We start from the raw sequence: 20,508 nt of genomic DNA, 5'->3' as shown, positions 1-20,508 counted from the left end.
TTTTTGTGATTAATCCGAAAGTATATGGACTTTCAGATTTCAGATTTTCAGAATTTACAAATTACATCCAAATGACAAAATTATCAAAAGTGATTCAGTAGTTTAGTTTATAAATCAAAATAATTGATTTTGTCACGATTAAAGTTTTATTTATTTATTTAATTAATAAAACCCTTTATTGCACCAACATAACAGGATTTGTTGAACAATTTTCAATACATATAGTGTAGTAGAAAAGTCGGTTTTATTGCTAAGCAATCTCTTCCAGATAAAAATAATAGATTTTTTTTTCTTTTTGTTCCCAGCTCAATGGCTATAAAATTAGTAACACATTTCACTGATCAAACTTTATAACACTCTTAAGTATAAATGACAAAATTTTATTTTTTATAACTATTTTATATTTTCTCCTGTATGTGTAGATAGTGATAGACCATTGTCCAGCAGTAGGATTTAACGGGATGCTATAATAAATGTATAGAAGTAAATGTAAGTTAATAAAATATTAATGTGTATACATACGTCGGAGTCCGCCCCCTTGTCCGCCCCTGGGCACGTGAACGTCACGTACTCGTGGCATCGTTTGTGTACCACGAAGCTGCACACTGCAACACAAACACAACATTATACAGGGTGTAACATAAGACTATAACAATGTGAAAACTAGCGATAGTTTTAATATTGAATATTTCCTACAGTTTAAACTTACATAAGTATTATTTAAGGGGATAAGGGGATACATTGCATGAAGTGGATAAGGGATTGTTAGGAATGGGGACTACTAGTTCCCTTGCTAGCAATATTCTACTAGCAATTTCAATGTGCTATAAAATTAACAAAGTGTGTCCACTTATAGGTCATAGTTTAAATATTATGAAACACAAATTAAATAATTTATATTTATCACTATGTTACAAGGCAACTGAAAAACTATGGTCTGGAAAGTAATAACATACAGTACACAGTTTTACCAGAGGGAGACTTTGTACAAAAGTCGATTGCTTGGGTACCTCTGTCCCATTCGTGTTTCAACCGTGAAGCAGTTGTGTTTGCATAGCTGTGTTTCGGTTTGAAGGGTGGGATATGGCGTGAATTTACTGGGTACAGAGGAATAACACCTGAGTCCTCAGGAATGGCAACGCATGATGGGTATCATGGGCGAAACAGTATACTCTGTTATGTCCATGGTACTGCTCATGTCTATAGGCGACGGTTACCACTTTCCATCAGGTGGGCCGTCAGCTTGTTTGCCATTCTAAATTGTATAAAAAAAAAACACATCTTTCACATAGATTACACAACACACATTCACACATACTCACGAACATACCCGCATTCATTTACTACATATTAGTAATGTTTTATAATTGCTTGTGTATTTGTATTGTTGATTTTATTAACGATACAGTTTTTCGGGATTGACTGATCAGTCAATGATCAGTATGCCAATTTTATATTCCTTTTTTATATTAATACCCGTACACTACACACCCGTACACTATGTACTTTTTATTATAACACATTATGATTTGTTAACCTTTGTCAGGTGCCCACGATACAGGTTCGCCTAGTGTTGGGCTCCATTGTATCTTGTATTTGTAACTTTGTGTTTTTGTCAAATAATAAATTTCTATTTCTATATCTGATAGGATACTATCAGATCAACATCCCCGTGAAACCTTCCTGGAATCCATCGTGCTAAATTCCAGGTGTATTCATCACGACAGTCTAATTGACCTGCCTGGGGGAAAGGGATTGTTAGTAATGAGATTTGGACAGGGATTGTTATTAACCCCTTTACAATATTTTCACTAAATCACAATATCAACACAATGTTACAATATCACATTTGTTACTAAATATGGGATATTTAAGGACAATTGTAATTTAAATTTTTTTTAGCTGGACAAATAATAATTTAACTTATAAATAATATTTTGACTTCAATGAGTCAATTATATGAGTACGAAATTAGAAATATAAGTACGAGTATAACAAAAACATTTTTCTTTTAACAATAGTACAATTGCCATATAAAAGAGATTTCATATTGTGGCCCAATATGAAATCTCTTTTATATTATTTATAAAATATTCTTACCTTGACACTGGAAGCCTTGTTTACCGAAGCCCCTGAAACAAGAAAAAATAACGTTAGCCACGTCCTTAATACAACACAAGCAATGGGAAAGTCGTAGCTTACATTTCTATGTTTAATGATTTTTAATTAGAGTTGTATAATGAACTTGCAATATTTACGTATGATAGAGATGTACATAATTATACATAATTAATGCAACCTTTTTTTTTATACAACTTAGAATGGCAAACAAGCTAACGGCCCCCCTGATGGAAAGTGGTAACCGTCGCCTATACCATACACATGAGCAGTACCATGGACATAACAGAGTATACTGTTTCGCCCATGATACCCCCCATGCGTTGCCATTCCTGAGGACTCAGGTGTTATTCCTCTGTACCCTGTAAATTCACGCCATATCCCACCCTTCAAACCGAAACACATCCATGCAAATACAACTGCTTCATGGTAGAAACACGAATGGGACAGAAGGGACGAAGCAATCGATTTTTGTACAAAGTATCCCTCTGGTAAGATTTTATTATATTATATGCATCAACAAATTATGTCTATTTAAACAAATATCTTGCATTATATATTAGAATGACTTCTAAATACGTGTTTTCTTTAATTATGTAAATACTGTATATATATATTAGAATTGAGTACTTACTTAATCACATATAAAAGCGCAAATCACAAAAGGGATATGATGTAATAAAAAAAGATTTACCCTTGAGTATAGTGTCATTACCGCAGTAGTCCAAGAGAATAAGGCGTAAAGGCAGTTGTTTATCCACGATTACCCGCGATCGAACGGCCGACTAGCGTGAAAAGAGATAAACAGAGGATATTTCTGTCGCATACAGTCACTAACAGATGTGTACACGGACATAGTTGGCCGGAAACGGAAATTGCACTTCTAGATGTGACAAACGGTGTTTTGTTATTGTAGTAGATAAGATGACCGTGTATAATGGTCATGTCATTTCACTTTTTAACAGTATATTACACTAGCATTTATATGTGATTTCATACACCCATTTTGGGATTTATTTTTTCTTTTTAACCTTCCAATTTATTTGTTTTAGTGCTACAATGAAAGCCACATGAACATAGTTGCGATTCAATTATGCCGCGTAAAGGATAAAGAAGTGTAATAGCGATTTATTTATAGTATTATAAATCTATTTATTTAAATTTATCAATAAAATATGGCACAAAAGGCAGATTTAATGGGCATTCGCATAAGTTCACTTTTAAGAAATATAGATGTTAGTAATGGTGTTTAGGTTGTTTAATGTATAATAATGGAACGGTAACCCCACCCGCGCTATCGGTATACATCGGCGAGGCACCAGTGAAGGATGAGGATGAAGTAGGTCGGTTAGCCCATCGTGACGAATTCCACAAGAATTGTTCACGATGGTTTCCAGGGGGAATCACGTGGAGGTTGACCTAATAAGGCATATTGCTAGCAATGGGGCAGTCAAACTCCAATGCTAACAATCCTTCTCCCCTGGTGTTTAGGTTAGGTTTAGGTATGAATATAGTTTAATTTGCATAGCTGCATCTAAACTTACTGTTTGGTTCACAATAATTTGCCATAAATTTTTTTAGTAGATTTGAGAAACCTGAGTATTGTGTTAGAAGAATATACTAAAGAATAATCCCCTTCTTCATAAAAAAATAAAACCTTACGAACCTATTTTAGCTATTGGAGTATTTTGTCACTTTCTTTCAAATAGAGAATTTAGCAAAGAAAGAGATAAAACAGCTCAATTGTTTAAATAGATTTATAAGACGTTTGGCGTTTTTTTTTAATTAATATTGGGAGGTATATTGAAAAATCTATATTGTAGACAACTTGATCCGAATTACTGACAATAGGTTTACGTATTTTATAATAATTTATATTTTCCAAAATAATTTCAAACACTTCCAGCATAGCTATATCCTGAAATAGAAATAAACTGAACGGAAATTCAACGCGATTGGATAGTAGTCGCGTATTTGGTCCAATGCTATTACTTCAATTAGTGCATGCTGCAGTATCTACTGCTATCTAGATAGAAACAAATATAGAATATTTCAGTCTGTATTTCTATATAGATATTGCACTAAAAAGCTTATATTTTGTGCTCTAGGAAGAGATAAAATTATTACAGTCATATGCTTATATGTGTTTCAGACTAGCTTTAACGCGCGAATTTGTTTGTGTGATGGGGATACCTATCTACACCACTACACAAATCACTATGTAATATGGTATTATACACGTACTGTTAAGCCGTTAAAATAATAAAATTTTGAATTTCTAATAATACTAATATTAGAAATTTAATATTTTAGAAATGTATATATTGAAACAGTTATTAATATTGCTCCAAATTGTTTTTCTTTCTTCTTTTTTCTTCATAATTTTTTATATATATATATATATTCCTCTTTACAATGATAATTAAAACTTCTCAAGGTTACGACTTATAGAGAAAATCCTTATTTTAGTGCAATAATTTGTATTTACCTATATCCATATTAATTTGTATGTGCCGTGTGGTCCCGGCATAGAATAGGCCACCCCATCCTTTCTCGTGGGCGTCGTAAGAGGCGATTGAGGCAAATTAATGATCGAGGGACGTGCAGCAGCGTCCCTCCTAAAACATTTCCAAAGCCTAACTGTAGTTGCCAATTCGCTTGCCAAGCATGGCAGCTATTGGCATAATCCCCGTTTTGGTAGGAGACCTATGTTCAGCAGTGGACTGTAAGTGCTATGATATGCTTAAACAATATTTTATTGCATATATTTTCTTTGTAGTATTAGAAACATAATTTTATACGTGAGAATTATATCTCTGATACGCGCTATATGACGATTCCATTCTACTTTAATTTTATAGTCAGTTGTGAGCAAAATTTAGGGTAATGGGGACGTAATTGGCTTGTTATGACTCCCTGGACACCTCATACAAAAACGGCATGAACCATGGCTGCCATTAGCACCATGTCGTTTGTACACGCGTAATTATGAATGTATAATAAGGTGAAAGTATTTTTCACATTCATTTCACAAATATTTCGCCGAGCATACTGAAATATAACGTGATAATAATATAACGTGATTATATATATATATATATATATATATATATATATATATATATATATATATATATATATATACCTACCTTCTTTTTCATAAACAATGAAACATTCTACAAAATCTATTTTAACTATGAGAGCATACTGTCAATGTCATTTAAATTGAAAAATTTGCTAATCACTAATAGCTAAATGGAGTTTACTATGAATAAGGGGGTTATACGTTCCCGAGTAATCGAGTAGGTACTGTTTTTTTTTTTTTATGAAAGGTGATCGATGAGAATAAAAACAGGCCAGCTAGTTCATCATGACGAATTCACAAGGAATTAACCATGATAGTTTCCAGGGAACCACGAGGAGGTCGACCTGGTTGGGTATATTGCTAGCAATGGGATTCTTAGTCTCCATCGCTAACAATCCCTTTTCCCCGAGTAGGTACTGTTAGCAGTACGTGACAAATAATTTAGGTATTTGTTGCACTAAAAAATGTGTAATTTTCACTTCACTCAGCCTTAAAAATATGTAAAGACGCGACTACAGCGAGTATAGAGTGCTTCAGCTCACAAAACTATCTCGAGCGGCATTCACAGTGTATCGGCTACGGAAACGCCATCCGGCGTTGTCGCTACGCTGTTGTGCGGGCGTCACTGCATGTTGCATGCTAATGTTTTGTCACTTCTGTGCTTTGTATTGAGATATTATCTACTAGCCACCCGCCCCGGCTTCGCACGGATAGATAGGCTATCTCTAGTCTTTTTTTTAATGAAAAACAATCCATATTATTCGCTTATAATGTAGCTTTCTATTAGTGAAATATTATTAAAATTGGTTGTTTCTTTTCTAGTTTTCGATTAGAAACAAAACATTTAATCTTTTCTCATTATTATATTAAGTTTAGAGCTTTTACCCGCGATTTTGGAAGTAGGTAAACCATTTTTAGATGGTGTATCAATATAAAGCATACATCGATTTTAAGTTAGACTTTCAGGATCACAACTGTGAAATTTGCATCCAATTTGTTGCAATAGTTATTGAATTCTTTAGTCGTTTTATGCATTAGTTTTTGGATTCTTTCATCTGTAGAACGCTACATTATTAATGAGTAATATGGGTTGTAATTTATTTAAAAAAAAACATACGAAGTTGTGGTTAATCACTAGTTCATTAATAAAAAACGTCATCCAACGTTTATAGTCGGTTTCAAAACCATTATTCTTACAGCGACATTTGCGTAACAAGCATTTTATAAGGATAAAATAATTTTATGGTTGTAAAATCAAAAACTGCACGTTATTACAGTGTGTTCAGTTCAGTCGCGCCGTGATCAGGACTTTCCAATCAGGCCTCGCGCGCCACTGGGGCGTGAAATTGCCGCCCTGCGCTCCCGCCGCTCGCCCTCATTGCCTCGTTTTTATACCGCTTTTGAGGAACAATGGATTCTGTGATAAATTAATCGACGTCATCAGTTCAATTCGAGGTTTCCCGCTGAATAACAATGTTTATATACAATATTCAACTACAATTGAAGGGCTTAAATAATTTTGTACACAATATCAGTTTAACAATGTTGGAGTGGACATTAATCAAAATGCAGACAAAATTTCAATTATATTATTAATTATAAATGATTTATGCGAGTTTATTGCGTTTCATTTAATGGTTGGATATATAATATATATATATGGAGATTTGCTGTGTAGTATCATATTAGAGTGGGCCATCATTTCCGGTGAGTGTCATAAGATGTGACTAAGAGGACTTAGTAGTCGAGAGATAGGCAGAAGAGTCCCTCTTAAAACACCAACAAAAGCCTAACTGCTGTTGACAATCTTCCCACCAAAAGTGGCAACTATTGGCGATACCCTCCTCAATGAGGGAGGATTATGTTCAGCAGTGGACAGTTAACGACTGGTATGATAATGATGGAGACTTAAACAGTCTCTGAAAACAAAACGCATTTAACGTCTTTTGTATGGATTTCTAAGCAGCTCGGGCAAATATTCACATACAAATTGTAAAAATATTTCGTCTGATTGTATTCTTAATAATCTTGGGGTCTGATCTTATTCTTTTTTCTGAGGACTCAGGTGTTATTCCTCCGTACCCAGTAAATTCACGCCATATCCCACCCTTCAAATCGAAACACAGCCATGCAAACACAACTGCTTTACGGTTGAAACACGAATGGGACAGAGGTACCCAAGCAATCGACTTTTGTACAAAGTCTCCCTCTCCCTTTATCATCAGATGGGTTGTATGCTTGTTTGCCACCATCGTGGTATAAAAAAAAAATTGTACCTTTGCCATAAAAATAATCTTATTTTTAGGCCATTGCCTTTCTCTTTGTAGATAAACTATGTGTACCACTACATACTGCCAATGGCAATATATATATAGCCAACCCTGTTTAACATTTAAAGGGGGAAATCCGTAAACAACAAAGAACTTGCTCAACAACTTCTAACATTTCTGCCGCCTTGGTGACTAGAACAGGCACCGAAAGTCTAAGAACTCGAGCAATTATTTAGCAATCGCTAATGGACGCGTACGTGCCAGGGCCGGACGTAAGGGACGGACTAATAAGAATTATCGAGGATCCTGTGATAATTTATGCAGGTCCCTTAATTACGAAGCTTGATCCTATTAAAGTGAGAATTAAGTATATTGTCTTCGAAGCTTTAGATTAACCGCAAACATAAGTTCCTGGTGAAATGTAAACAGTGAGGGGCTCATGTGTCTGATTCCACCTTAACTATTACGTACATAGTTAATGTGGAATTAAACTAAGCGAGCGAATCCTTGTTCCTTCTTTCATTGTTCATATGAATAAATATGAGGTACTTCTTAGTAGACATTGAGATGATTGCTACTTTTAATTTATTGTCATTTAATAAAAGCACTTTTAATTTTTCTCAGCAAGTTCCTGTACTTTTTCACATAACTGTTGGTAGTTTTGATGGGAAGAAGTAGCTAGATTATTATATGAAGTTACTTGTGAAATTTTTCTAAGACAGTTCTTGGCAAATTCTTCTAGATAAAACTTGAGTGTCAAAAAGGTAATATTGAAGCGACATTCCCGTTCTGAGTATTCAAATGTTATGATGTACGAAAACACAAATAATAAAAAAAAACGTGTTCTTATATTTATTCTCGCCACTTCATCTGCTTGTATATAAATATTAAGTGCTAGATTTTGTTTTAATAGGTGCAAATTGCATGGTAACCACACCTGCGCTTACACTGGCGGGGTACCAGTGAGAGGTTATAGGTGAGGATGAAAAGACAGGTCAGTTAGCCCACCGTGAGGGGGGAAAAGGGATTGTTAGTAATGGAGAATGAGAATCCCATTGCTAGCAATATACCCAACCAGGTCGACCTCCTCGCGGTTCCCCCTGGAAATCATGGTTAATTCCTGTTTTCATTCTCATCTATCACCCTTCACAGGTGCTCCGCCAGCGTATCTCGTTAGCGCAGGCGGGGTTACCATACCATTTTCACCCGTAAAAAAAACCCACCGTGATGAATTCAACGATAAATTAGACATGATAGGTTCCAGGGGGAATTGCGTGGAAGTCGACCTAATAGGGTATATTGATAGCAATAGGGACTAATCTCCTCATTACTAACAATCGCTTCTCCCCTACGAGCTAGGTTAGAATATAATCTACCCGTATACCAAATTTCATTTAAATTCATTTAATAGTTTTCCTTAATTGTTAGTGTACCAAAGGAGCAAACGGTCCTCTGATGAAAAACAGCTCCTTTGCGTGAAAGAGTAACAGACATACCTCCGACTTTCGATCATTACAAACTTTTGCTTTTATAATATTAACTAGATTTAACCCGCAACTTAATCATCAGATCATTATATTTACTGATGAAAGATAATTTCAATTTGGATTTATTTAAAAAAAAAAAAAAAAACTAGGATGTTTTTATCAAAACATAAGGAGACACTCAACTACACAAATGGATAACGCTAGAAACGGAATGACAGTACATTTTAATGCCCATGTTTTTAATACGGAACACATTATTCGGTACACAACAAGAAGCATTATTAATGAGTTTCGTTGAACTTTATTAATTAAAAAGTTAGGACAGAAAATAATTTAAATAAAGTTACACCTATAACTTTCTTATGAAGTTTCTCGACTTGAACGTAAACTAATGATAGTTTTAAAAGAGATTTATCATAAATAAATTAGGTACTGATATAAATTTAGTGTATGCACATAAATTCAACCGGATTATGCGTGGAATAATTTAAAAAGTTGTTTTGTTTATAAACCGAAATCATCATTTTGGACAATAAATATTATAGAACATAAAAATTAATCATTCATTCACAATGACGGGTATTAATTAAATTACAGAATGTAGTAAAAAAAATAATCTTAGATATTAACACGTTCACTTTCATTCTTTCTTCCCACTTTCTACTATCGTACGGCTCGCCATCGACAGAGAGTTCATCCTCATGTCCTACAGCCTCAAGGGTCGTGTACTGCGCGGTTTCAGAGATGTTTCCTCCCACGAACACTCAGGTTGTGGAATGAGCTCCCTGCCGAGGTTTTCCCAAGAGACTACAGCATGGGGTTCTTCAAAAGGGGGGTACATAGGTTTCTTCAGGTTCGGCAACGCACGCGTAATACCTCTGGTATTGCAGGTGTTCATAGGCTACGGTAATCACTTACCATCAGGTGGGCCGTATGCTTGTTTGCCGCCTCAGTGGTATAAAAAAAAACGTTAAAGACCGCATGCTCACCGGCGGGTCACTCCACAACAACATTACCGTCCCGCGTGCTCATGGGTGTGTACACGACATATTTTACTTAGGGACCACTTGTACACCGGTGGGCATGATTTAAATACAATTATGTACAATAGTCGATTCGACGCTCCTTCGAAGAGATACTGTATTTAATTTGACTTAGTTATTTTGAAATAGAATTATTGTACGCTAAAAATATATACGTAATTAACAACAACAATAAAAAAAAAAATCCAGAAAAATATGATTTTGTAATGCGGTTTTTAACGTATTAAATATCAATAAAAAAATGCAACTTTTAACGACCATGTCATTTTAGACATAACACATTTAAATAAATACGCATAAAGTTAACAGAGATTTAAAAGAGTAATTGTTGAGTTTCTTGCGGGCTCTTCTCAACAGATAACAAGTTACCGAATTCTGCAGTAGATTTAAAAAAAAAATTACGATTTAAAAGTGCTTGTAAATAAATCTATTTGAATAGAGATGATTTGAATTTATAACACTAATTGTTTAACAAGTGCAGTGCTAAATTAGCAATTAATAAATACGAAGAATTTATTTATATGAAATTTTGCAAATAACTTATTAGATCTAAATTGGTAAATTACATTTTTACTACACTGCAAGCCTTAACATATCGTCATAGTCGTAGAATACTGACGGATCTGACAAAAATTACATATAAAGATCCGTCAGTATTCTACGACTATGACGATATAATGTTTCTTCACTAACTCCATATTTTTCATGAAAATACAATCACGCATTAAACAAAAATAGCCATGCATTTACTGATGCGTATTTATTTACAAATGTCCATCATTCAAGGGGCATTGTCGTGTTCTATAGTAGGAAGAGGATGAGGTTTAAATGGGTCATTGTTGTCCGGGTTGTGGTAAAATGCGAAACCGAACCTCGGTACTATAGCGAAGGGGCGGGACGTTATGGGATTTTAGTCGGTAGGAGTATAACAGTGCCTTTATTTTCCTAGAAGTTTCATTTACTTATTTAGTATTTTAACGTTAAAGTTAATATGCGCATTTATATATTCACATAATTGTATGTATTATATCTTATTATGTATTTAAAAATGAACAGAATTATAACGTGCCTCCGATCAAATATAATTTCTCATCTCTGTCCAAAGGTTATTGGAAGAGATAATGTCACCCATTGTTTTTTCAGTGTAAACTTTTCTTGTAATTTATTTTTATATATTTATTTTGAATTATTAACACCAACAGTATATGTACATGTTATACATAAATTGATTAACATTTTTTTGTCTAGCATGCTGATATGCATACCTATAGTAGGCGTACACAACATTTTTTTTGACGGTTGAAAATGGTATAGTAACGTAATAGTATAGTAATGGGATACGCTGGCGGAGCACCAGTGAGATGAGAATAAAAACAGGCCAGTTAGCCCATCATGATGAATTCATCAGGAATTAACCATGATAGTTTCCAGGGAGTACCGCGAGGAGGTCGAACTGGTTGGGTATATTGCTAGCAATGGGATTCTCAGTCTCCATTACTAACAATCCCTTTCTCCCTGGCGTACACAACATTGACTACAGATTACATGCTTGTAATTGTTTGTGTCTATAATAAGTTTACCATTATAATCTTTTGGAGAAAACAATAAAGAGTATGTATTAACCTATTAGTAATTTTGCTGATATCAAATTATTTTGTTAAATTCAACACAGCGGTAATATAATATGTAGGTATTTGTCAAATGATGCCATTGTGGTAAATGTACATTATTATATTAGCCATTAATTGTTTACTACTAAACATAGGTCTCCATCATAAGAACGGTTTTGCCAGTAGTCGCCTACCTGTTGGTACCTTTAGCAAGCGGATTGGCAACTGCTGTTAAGCTTTGATGAGGTTTCAAAAGGAACTTTCCCATTCATTAGCTTTAAGCTCCCTTAGTTACCTCTTACACTTACGGGAATGGGAGGTCTATTCTGCACTAACATCATACGGCAATGAATGTTAGATTGGTTTAAATAAATTTTGCCTAAATCGAAATAATGTAAATAGAGATAAATAGAGAGAAACTCTAACATTCAGTTTTAAGAGTATTTAATCAGTATTAGTAGTAAATTTGGCAGTGAGCCAGCAAATACCCTACTACAGTGAACGGCACAGTTATTACCAGATCTTAAGTGAATTACTATCTTGGAGACTAATCATATAAATTTGGTGTGCTAATGTTAGAAATAATAGTATTAAAAGGTTGCCGTGTGATCACGGCAAAGAATGGACCACTTCCCTTTCTTTCCAGTGGGTCTCATAAGAGGCGACTAAGGCAACCTAACAGACGAAAGATGAGCTACAGCGTCCTTTTTAAAACGTCAATAAAACCTAACTGCAGTTGCTAACCCGTCTGCCAAGCATGGCAACTACTGGAAAAACACCCTTTATACGGAATGTCTATGTTTAGCAGCGGGCAGTTAATGGCTGGTATGATGATGATGACACGATGATGCTTCGCTTTTATGTATAATTAGCACCATATTACCTTCATTCATACTCTTAAAACTAAAAAATAATTATATATATATACATATCCATCCCCTTGGGGGGTTTATATATATATATATATATATATAATATACGTTAATAGGCTAATTACAAAATGACGACATTAAACAAGGGACCCATGCCCAGTAATGGGATCATAATGGGTTGTTATGAGAGGATACAAGTAATTATTTTTAATCCACTTTAAAAAGACACAACAGGATATATTTCAAAAGATTTCGCTTCAAAGTATTGTACATTTTCATAACAAATTCCAATAACTCCCAAAAACATCAACTAGAAACACTTGACATTATTAAGCGGCTTGAAAAGGAAGCAGGCACTCGATTCGCCTTAATTTTTATATAACGTTTAAGTTATATTATATCTTCGTTAATACTGAACGGGTTTTGATAGTACTTTTTGCATTCGATAGAGTTTAGAGATATAGGTCTTAAATTAATTTTGTCATTAATTGTTTTGCGTAAAAAAAAAAATTTAATACAAAAAAAATGTATTGACTTTTGAAATTGAACTCTGTTCCAATAACATTACAATTTAAAAGCGTTTCCGAAAAAGTTTATTCACGCAAAAACACGCATTGATTAGGAGTCTTTCTGACACAACTTGATAAATAAATAAATATCAGTTTCAAAATTGCGTCTCGCCATGAGTTTTTCAATAATATTTTATTATCCGAATGTCGAGTCGAGAATATCCAGTGTGGTATAAAATCCGATAAGCTTGATTTACGTTCGTGAACCCAGAGTAAGCAGGTTCATCCAATAATAAATACTTCACCTATGTCTACCTATTAAATTTATTAATATAATGCCAAGTATCCGTTTGAATTTTATTTAGAATTGTTGGGTATTGTTATTGAAAATATACAATTTACTAATGTGAAATTTTATGAAATAAACGAGTACTTTGGTGTAACAGTAACTATGATTAATTGTAGTCATTTTTTAATAGTACATTTATTTGAAAACAGAATATCTAATGTTTATATTTTTCTATTAATAAAACAATACGTAAGAGTTCATTTAACTCGTCTACTTTGTAAAATAAATAGTCTTACACGCTTTTATTTCATATATCTCATTTATATGTTTTTCTGTCAAACTTTACCAATTTATTTTAAGCGTTCGCTAACAAGCGATTAAGCTGAAATTTTACACATCTATCTGTGAAACTGTGACTTTTATAATAGATTTTCATAATAATTATCAAGAAAATTTATTGATGCAGTCAGTAGGTAGGAACTGTACAATAAAACAATGCATCCCATCCAGTTTGGTTTACTTACATATTTATTTATATAACATAACGGCAAACAAATATGCAGCTCACATGGTGTTACCACCAATTATTATTGTCCATAGGCGTACGCAACATCAGAGAAATTGCAGCTATGTGGTCGGCCTTTTAGAAAGGTATGCATGTGCTCTTTTTTTTTAAAGTTTCAACGTCGTATCTGTTCGGAAATACTGCTGTTGAACGTTGGTTTCATACTTTGGTTGTGCATGGTAGAAAATATCTATAAAAAAGTACGGTGTAAGTATACCACTCATTTAAATAGTTGGAATGGAATTTTAGATATGTCTCGAGTCGACTGACAGATGTCTATTAGACTCTAATCATAGAGCAAAAATTATCTCGCAGTAATATCTACGTTAAAAGTAATAATTTTTTTTTTAATAATTAAGTATTATAATTTTTTTTCATAAAATTGTTTATAACGAGTTGTTACAAAATTGTTTAGAATACAATAAAATCCATTATTTACAGTGTTACTAATTTCATAAAACAGTAACACTTTTTTTTAAAAATGTATTTACGTTTTGGCAAGATGCCTATTTATAAAGCAACTATAGACAATTAAAACTCTACAACAACTTTCACAACGCCGTCTACATTTGTAAATATTTCGACATAATCAGAGACAAAGGTGCCAATTATTACAATACTTCAGCTTCATTTGTTTAGCAAAGCCCATTAATATTTCGGAGCACGGTTATTTGGGTGGTCATCTAAATTGGACAGCGGTTTATCACGTAACAGTTATATTTCACTCGCTCTATGAACGTGGGTAGCATTCCAGCTAGAAGTGTTATCCAACAATGCGATTTGTCTCCAGACTTCTAAGTTGCGGGCGACAGTTTCAACAATGCTATTATGGGTAGAAGTGTTTTTCAAGATTAATTGTACTAACCTTATTATCTTTACAACTAATGTAATTTTTTTTAATGACTGTATTTTTTTTTATACAACTTAGAATGGCAAACAAGCTGACGGCCCACCTGATGGAAAGTGGTAACCGTCGCCTACAGACACGAGCAGTACCATGGACATAACAGAGTATACTGTTTCGCCCATGATACCCCCCATGCGTTGCCATGCCTGAGGACTCAGGTGTTATTCCTCTGTACCTAGTAAATTCACGCCATATCCCACCCTTCAAACCGAAACACAGCCATGCAAACACATCTGCTTCACGGTAGAAACACGAATGGGACAGAGGTACCCAAGCAATCGACTTTTGTAAAAAGTCTCCCTCTGGTGTGACTGTATATGTAGGTGTAACGGAAATTTTATGAACTTTGTTTGTTTGTTTAAACTGCAACCAAGGGTGCGAGGTGGGTCGCTGCGACGTAGGCACTGTCTTCACCCTGAAGAAGACTTTCGGATGAATTCGAAACAATTTTCGGAATCGACCAACTTATTAAGTACGTTTAATTTCCGTTACAAATATATATAGTACAAATTTTAGTTAATAGAGATAGTTAATATTAAACTTTCGCGTTGTTTTCACATATCACGATCAGAACTTGACGCGACCATAAGATAATATTAGAGATAATGAAAGCTATTAGCATTGAGTCCGCCTTTTGTACTATAATTTCTTTTGGTCAATAATTATTTATTTATAAATAAATAACTATTTAAAATTTAAGTTCTTGATAACTTATATATCAAAAAGGTGGCACAAAATACAACTAATAATAAATGTTTACTATAGCCTATGGATGCCTATAACACGAGAGGAATCATGTACGCGTTATCGATCCTGAAGAAGTCTCAATACGCTCTATGGTAGTATAAAGCGATGGTTAGATAATGGTAATAAATTAGGTGTGTTTCATTAAAGTGCAAAAAAAGGATAAATCAAAATATATTTATTTCAGAAGCATAAAAGTTGATAAACGCTAATTAAACAGCATCACATGGAAGAAACAGATTCTATGCGATTTTGAAAAGCAGTTCTAAAATAATCCTAACTTACTGTATGTATTTTACAACTATATTATATTATTGTATAGTATCCATTAGAAACAGAAGAGTGAGTTTGTTTGTTTCCTCTTGGCGCCTCAACGACTCAACCAATACAATGGTCATGAATTTTACATGAAGTATTTGGGATGGGAAGGAGGCCACTTTTTATCCCGGACCATTAATATACCCCAGTCACGCTGACCAAGTTACCAGCACAGCGAGTTAATTATTAATTTGTGCGATTAGCGCTGAGGGAAGGATACGTCGTTGGATTTGTAGTGTTGGGACGATGAACGGTGATCGATACCAAGTATGTTTTAATTATGAGTAAATATAACATGAGATAGACTTCGTGTGATATATTAAAATAACCAATAGTAAGACGAAAGATCGGTTCACTCCGAGTACCGCGTAAAAGATTTGGAATAAAGATAACAGAGTTATATGTATTAGGGACGGTTAATTGGAGGAAAATTATAGAAGACTTATCTATATATCAGTACTCGTACTTCTACAAATCATGCTATTAGATCTGCACTCATTGCTAAACTGCATGTCAAACTGTAGAAGTATTTACGTACAAATAAGTACTTCTACAAATTATGCTTTCAAATCCGCACTTAATTATCAAATTAAAAAAAAGTAACTAAAAAGTACCTGCCTACAGATAAGTATTTTTTCAAATCATGCTTCTATATCCGCATTCTTTTGCCAAACTGTAGAAATGCTTACTTACAGACAAGTACTTCTACAAATCATGCTTCCACATCAGCACTTAATTACCAAACTGTAGAAATGCCCACTGCAGATAAGTACTTCTACAAATCATGCTTCCACACTAGCACTCATTTGCTAAACTGTAAAAGTAATTCTTCATAGATAATTACTTCTACAAAGCATGCTACGTATAAACAGTCTTTTTGCCATACTGCACTCAAATGCCAAACACTTGTTTGTAATTTAGGATGTTAGTGTATATCGACTTTCATCTCTATAGGCAGTAAGTAAGGTTCACATTCTATTAATATTTACCTTTTATAAACGTGTATTGTACTACATAAAATATACACAGTAAAATAAACTGAATAGCGAAGTATAAGCTTTGTGGCTAACATCTCAAAGTGTATACAAAGATCCCAAGAGTCGAAATGTACAAAGGAGGAAAACAAGATAAATACAGTGAAGATTGTATATATTTATTTACTTTCATAATCGTCTTGTTGGCGGTTACAGGGTAATAATTAATTTTAATGAGTTTGTTAAAGGTAATATACATAATTACAGGAAAATGAATTGAGTTCTAAAAACAACTAGCTGTTATTACAAAATTACAAATTACACTAATTATTATGTTTGTTCAACACATTTTCAATCGACTTTCAAAAAGAAGGAGGTACTTAATTCGGTTAAATTGTTTTTTTTTTATGTTTACTACCTCATATCTTATTTATGAACTTATTTGGAATATTCTTTTTTTATGTGAAAGGATATACTTTAACTCACTCTAACTATCGTAGGTTGGGAGAAAGGAATTGTTAGTAATGGAGACTGAGAATCCCATTGCTAGCAACATACCCAACCAGGTCGACCTCCTCGCGGTTCTCCCTGGAAACTATCATGGTTAATTCCTGATGAATTCATCATGATGGGCTAACTGGCATGTTTTCATTCTCATCTATCACCCTTCACTGGTGCTCCGCCAGCGTATCCCGTTAGCGCAGGCGGGGTTACCATATCATTTTTACCCAGCAAAAATAAAACTATCGTAGGTTCGACCGAACTTTTTATAATAGATCAACATGTGACCCATTGTGAGCAAAAAAAAACAATCCATTGTTCATCCACATCCAAATCCAATCCATCGACAAGTCTATGAATGCGATTAACTGATAATGAAAGATTTTGTTCCACAAAAATATAAATATAACCCTAAAGGGTTACCACACCACATATAGGGTGTGGTAACCGGTTACTACCAGACAATTTGCACGTTAATCGACGTTTGTATAAGAAAATCTAAACCACTACCAGATTTTATTCGGCTAAATCAAAAACTATTAACATCATTACATCAGTCTTTAACTGTTCATTGCTGAACATAAGCCTCTCCATTAGGAGGTTTTGCCAGTAGTTGCCACGCCTGGCAGGCGGAGTGGCAACCGCAGTTAGGCTTTAGAAATGTCGTAAGAGTGACGCTGCTGCCCATTTTCGCCCGCCTTTAGTCGTTTCTTACGACACCCACAGGAAAGAGGTGGCCTATTCTATGCCGGGACTATACGGTAATAATATAATACATCCAAAATACTGACAAGAAATATCATTTTAGATTCAACACGCGTTCGAAAATTGTTAAAAGAAACTAATTCTCTTTAGCTAATTCCTAATTGTTTGCTACAGACTCTGTATAATTTGCTGTACTACTAGTTAATGTGAACGGAATAACAAAATTTACTTGAATTGAGTTTAGCCTGGTATAATTCACTTACCACGAGATAAGCAAGTTCAGAAAGGCTCTATTTGTACAAGCCCGTATTATGATACTTGTGTTATTTTTATACTTGAGGCTCTAGCATTCATGTCATTTAGAACTACAAATTATCCGAAATCATATTGTCTATTAAAAAATAGCAGAATTCAGATTACATAGAAATAGTTAAAACAACAAAAAACATTGTTCACTGTCATTTTAATTTTCCTTGTGTAACTCAAGAAGAGCGGTCTAAATAATGATCGTCGAAAATTTAAAATTATGTTCCATAAAAAAATCGGCTTCGATTGTGACAAAATCAGTAATTTTAATTTAAAAACTAAACGACTGGACCGATTTTGATAAAAAGTCTATGGGACCAATCTGTAAGTATATCTTTTCAGATAAAGAAAGAATTTTCCAAATCGATTTACAAATGACAGAGCTATGAGGTTACAAATATAAAGAAAAAAAATACAGGCCATTTGAGGGCCTCCTCATTTTTGTTTTCCGTAGAAAAAATATCATTTTACGATAAAGATGATCAACACAGTGTATTCTGTGATGTTCATGTTGCATATGTCTATAAGTGACGGTTACCACTTTCCATCAGTAAGCCTACTCCTGAATCTAATATCGATATCGATCCAATCTAACGTCAATGACTATTTTGTACTGCACTCATGAAATAATAATTAGGAATTAAGCTAAAATTGGGATCAGTTTGCATTGGCGAGTTGCATTAATATAGATGCATATTAATGCAACTCGCCAATGTAAACTGACCTGATAAAACAGTCTGGAATCATCATGTCGTATAAACGTGTTAATTCTAATATAGATACCATAATCGTCATCATCATTTCAGTCATTATCCGTCCACTGCTGGACATATGTCTCCCCCATAGAACATAAGGAACTGCCATAAGGAACGGTCCTGAGCCACCTGCAATAAGATCGTCATGAATTTGAGGTTCGCAATTCAAGAACCTTTCTTCCTCATTGATTGTTGGTTCTTCGAGCTATGGTGTGACCAGCCCATTGCCACTTCAGCTTGCTTATCTTTATATATATATATATATATATATATATATATATATATATATATATATATATATATATATATATATATATATATATATATATATATATATATATATATATATATATATATTGATATACTGGAATTTATTCCAAGAGTAAACCCACTGGTGGGAATTTCTTGTTGTTGGGAAGGGGCATTTTCTTGTTGAGCAATTGCCTAAATTAAAATTTCCAAAGTGTCTATTCAACAAAAGAGAGAGACTGTACAAATGGTCTCTATGTAGGACCGTATTAAGGGGCTACACTGATAATTAAATTGCTGATCACATAAAAAGGAGCAAAATATATTAAAAAAAAAAAAATAAAAATTATTTTTTTTTTTTTAAACAACTTAGAATAGCAAACAAGCTGACGGCCCACATAATGGAAAGTGGTAACTGTCACATATAGACATGAGCAGTACCATGGACATAATAGAGTATACTGTTTCGCCCATGATACCCCCATGCGTTGCCATTTCTGAGGACTCAGATGTCCATATCCCACCCTTCAAACCGAAACACAGCCATGCACACACAACTGCTTTACGGTTCAAACACGAATGGGACAGAGGTACCAAAGCAATCGACTTTTGTACAAAGTCTCCCTCTGGTATAGGTGTTTATAAAGATAACCTTATCTTGCCGAACGTGTAATTTCAGTGTTTCTTCACGAGCATTTTCCGTGCAGTTAATCTTAATAAACCGCCCACCCCGCATGTTTATCGGCCCTAATTGCACTCTTTCGCTGTGATGTCGTTAGCTCGAGCGTCCAAGTGTTACATCCTCCCGTATTAACGAGATTAAGTATAAATCTCTCCGCGTTTACGGGACGCACCTTTTATACAGTTAAAATAGATTTTTTTCGTCAAAAAAGAAGAGTTTTATTTATTCATTAAGCAAAAATGGAAATAGGTCGGTCATATAGCTTAAAAAATCGATATTCAACGGGGAAAAAAGATTCTCGAGTGACGACCCCGTGCAGGCAAAGTCAGTGTAGAACGATCTTCCGCTAAATGGAGCGATGATCTCAAATACTCTGGAGGGAGGGAGAGAAAGAGAGAGGATGTAGACAGTTCCTTATGAGGAAGGAGGTCTATCTTTAGTAGTGAATAATTAATGGCTCCAATATTTATATGAATACATACTAGTACTCTTCTATTGATGCTTGTACCTTATTTATGT

At 34.1% G+C, this 20,508-nt stretch overlaps 1 protein-coding gene across 1 annotated transcript in view; it reads right to left on the bottom strand.

Annotated features, from left to right (window-relative positions):
• The window catches only part of LOC113520828 (protein kinase C, brain isozyme), a 280,169-nt gene that overhangs the window by 19,746 nt on the left and 239,915 nt on the right, over positions 1-20,508 (bottom strand). Inside the window, exons 2-3 of the mRNA XM_052901798.1 lie at positions 2,101-2,132; positions 523-605 (exon numbers count right to left, since the gene is read on the bottom strand). Of these exons, the coding sequence (XP_052757758.1) occupies positions 523-605; positions 2,101-2,132 (115 nt within the window). The remainder of the gene's footprint in view (positions 1-522; positions 606-2,100; positions 2,133-20,508) is intronic.

Source organism: Galleria mellonella, unplaced genomic scaffold, assembly GCF_026898425.1.
Source record: "Galleria mellonella isolate WM207_F2 unplaced genomic scaffold, CSIRO_AGI_GalMel_v1 utg80, whole genome shotgun sequence".
Lineage (NCBI taxonomy): Eukaryota > Metazoa > Arthropoda > Insecta > Lepidoptera > Pyralidae > Galleria > Galleria mellonella.
Note: the sequence above shows the minus strand (reverse complement) of the source record. Positions and strands in the feature narration are given on the sequence as shown.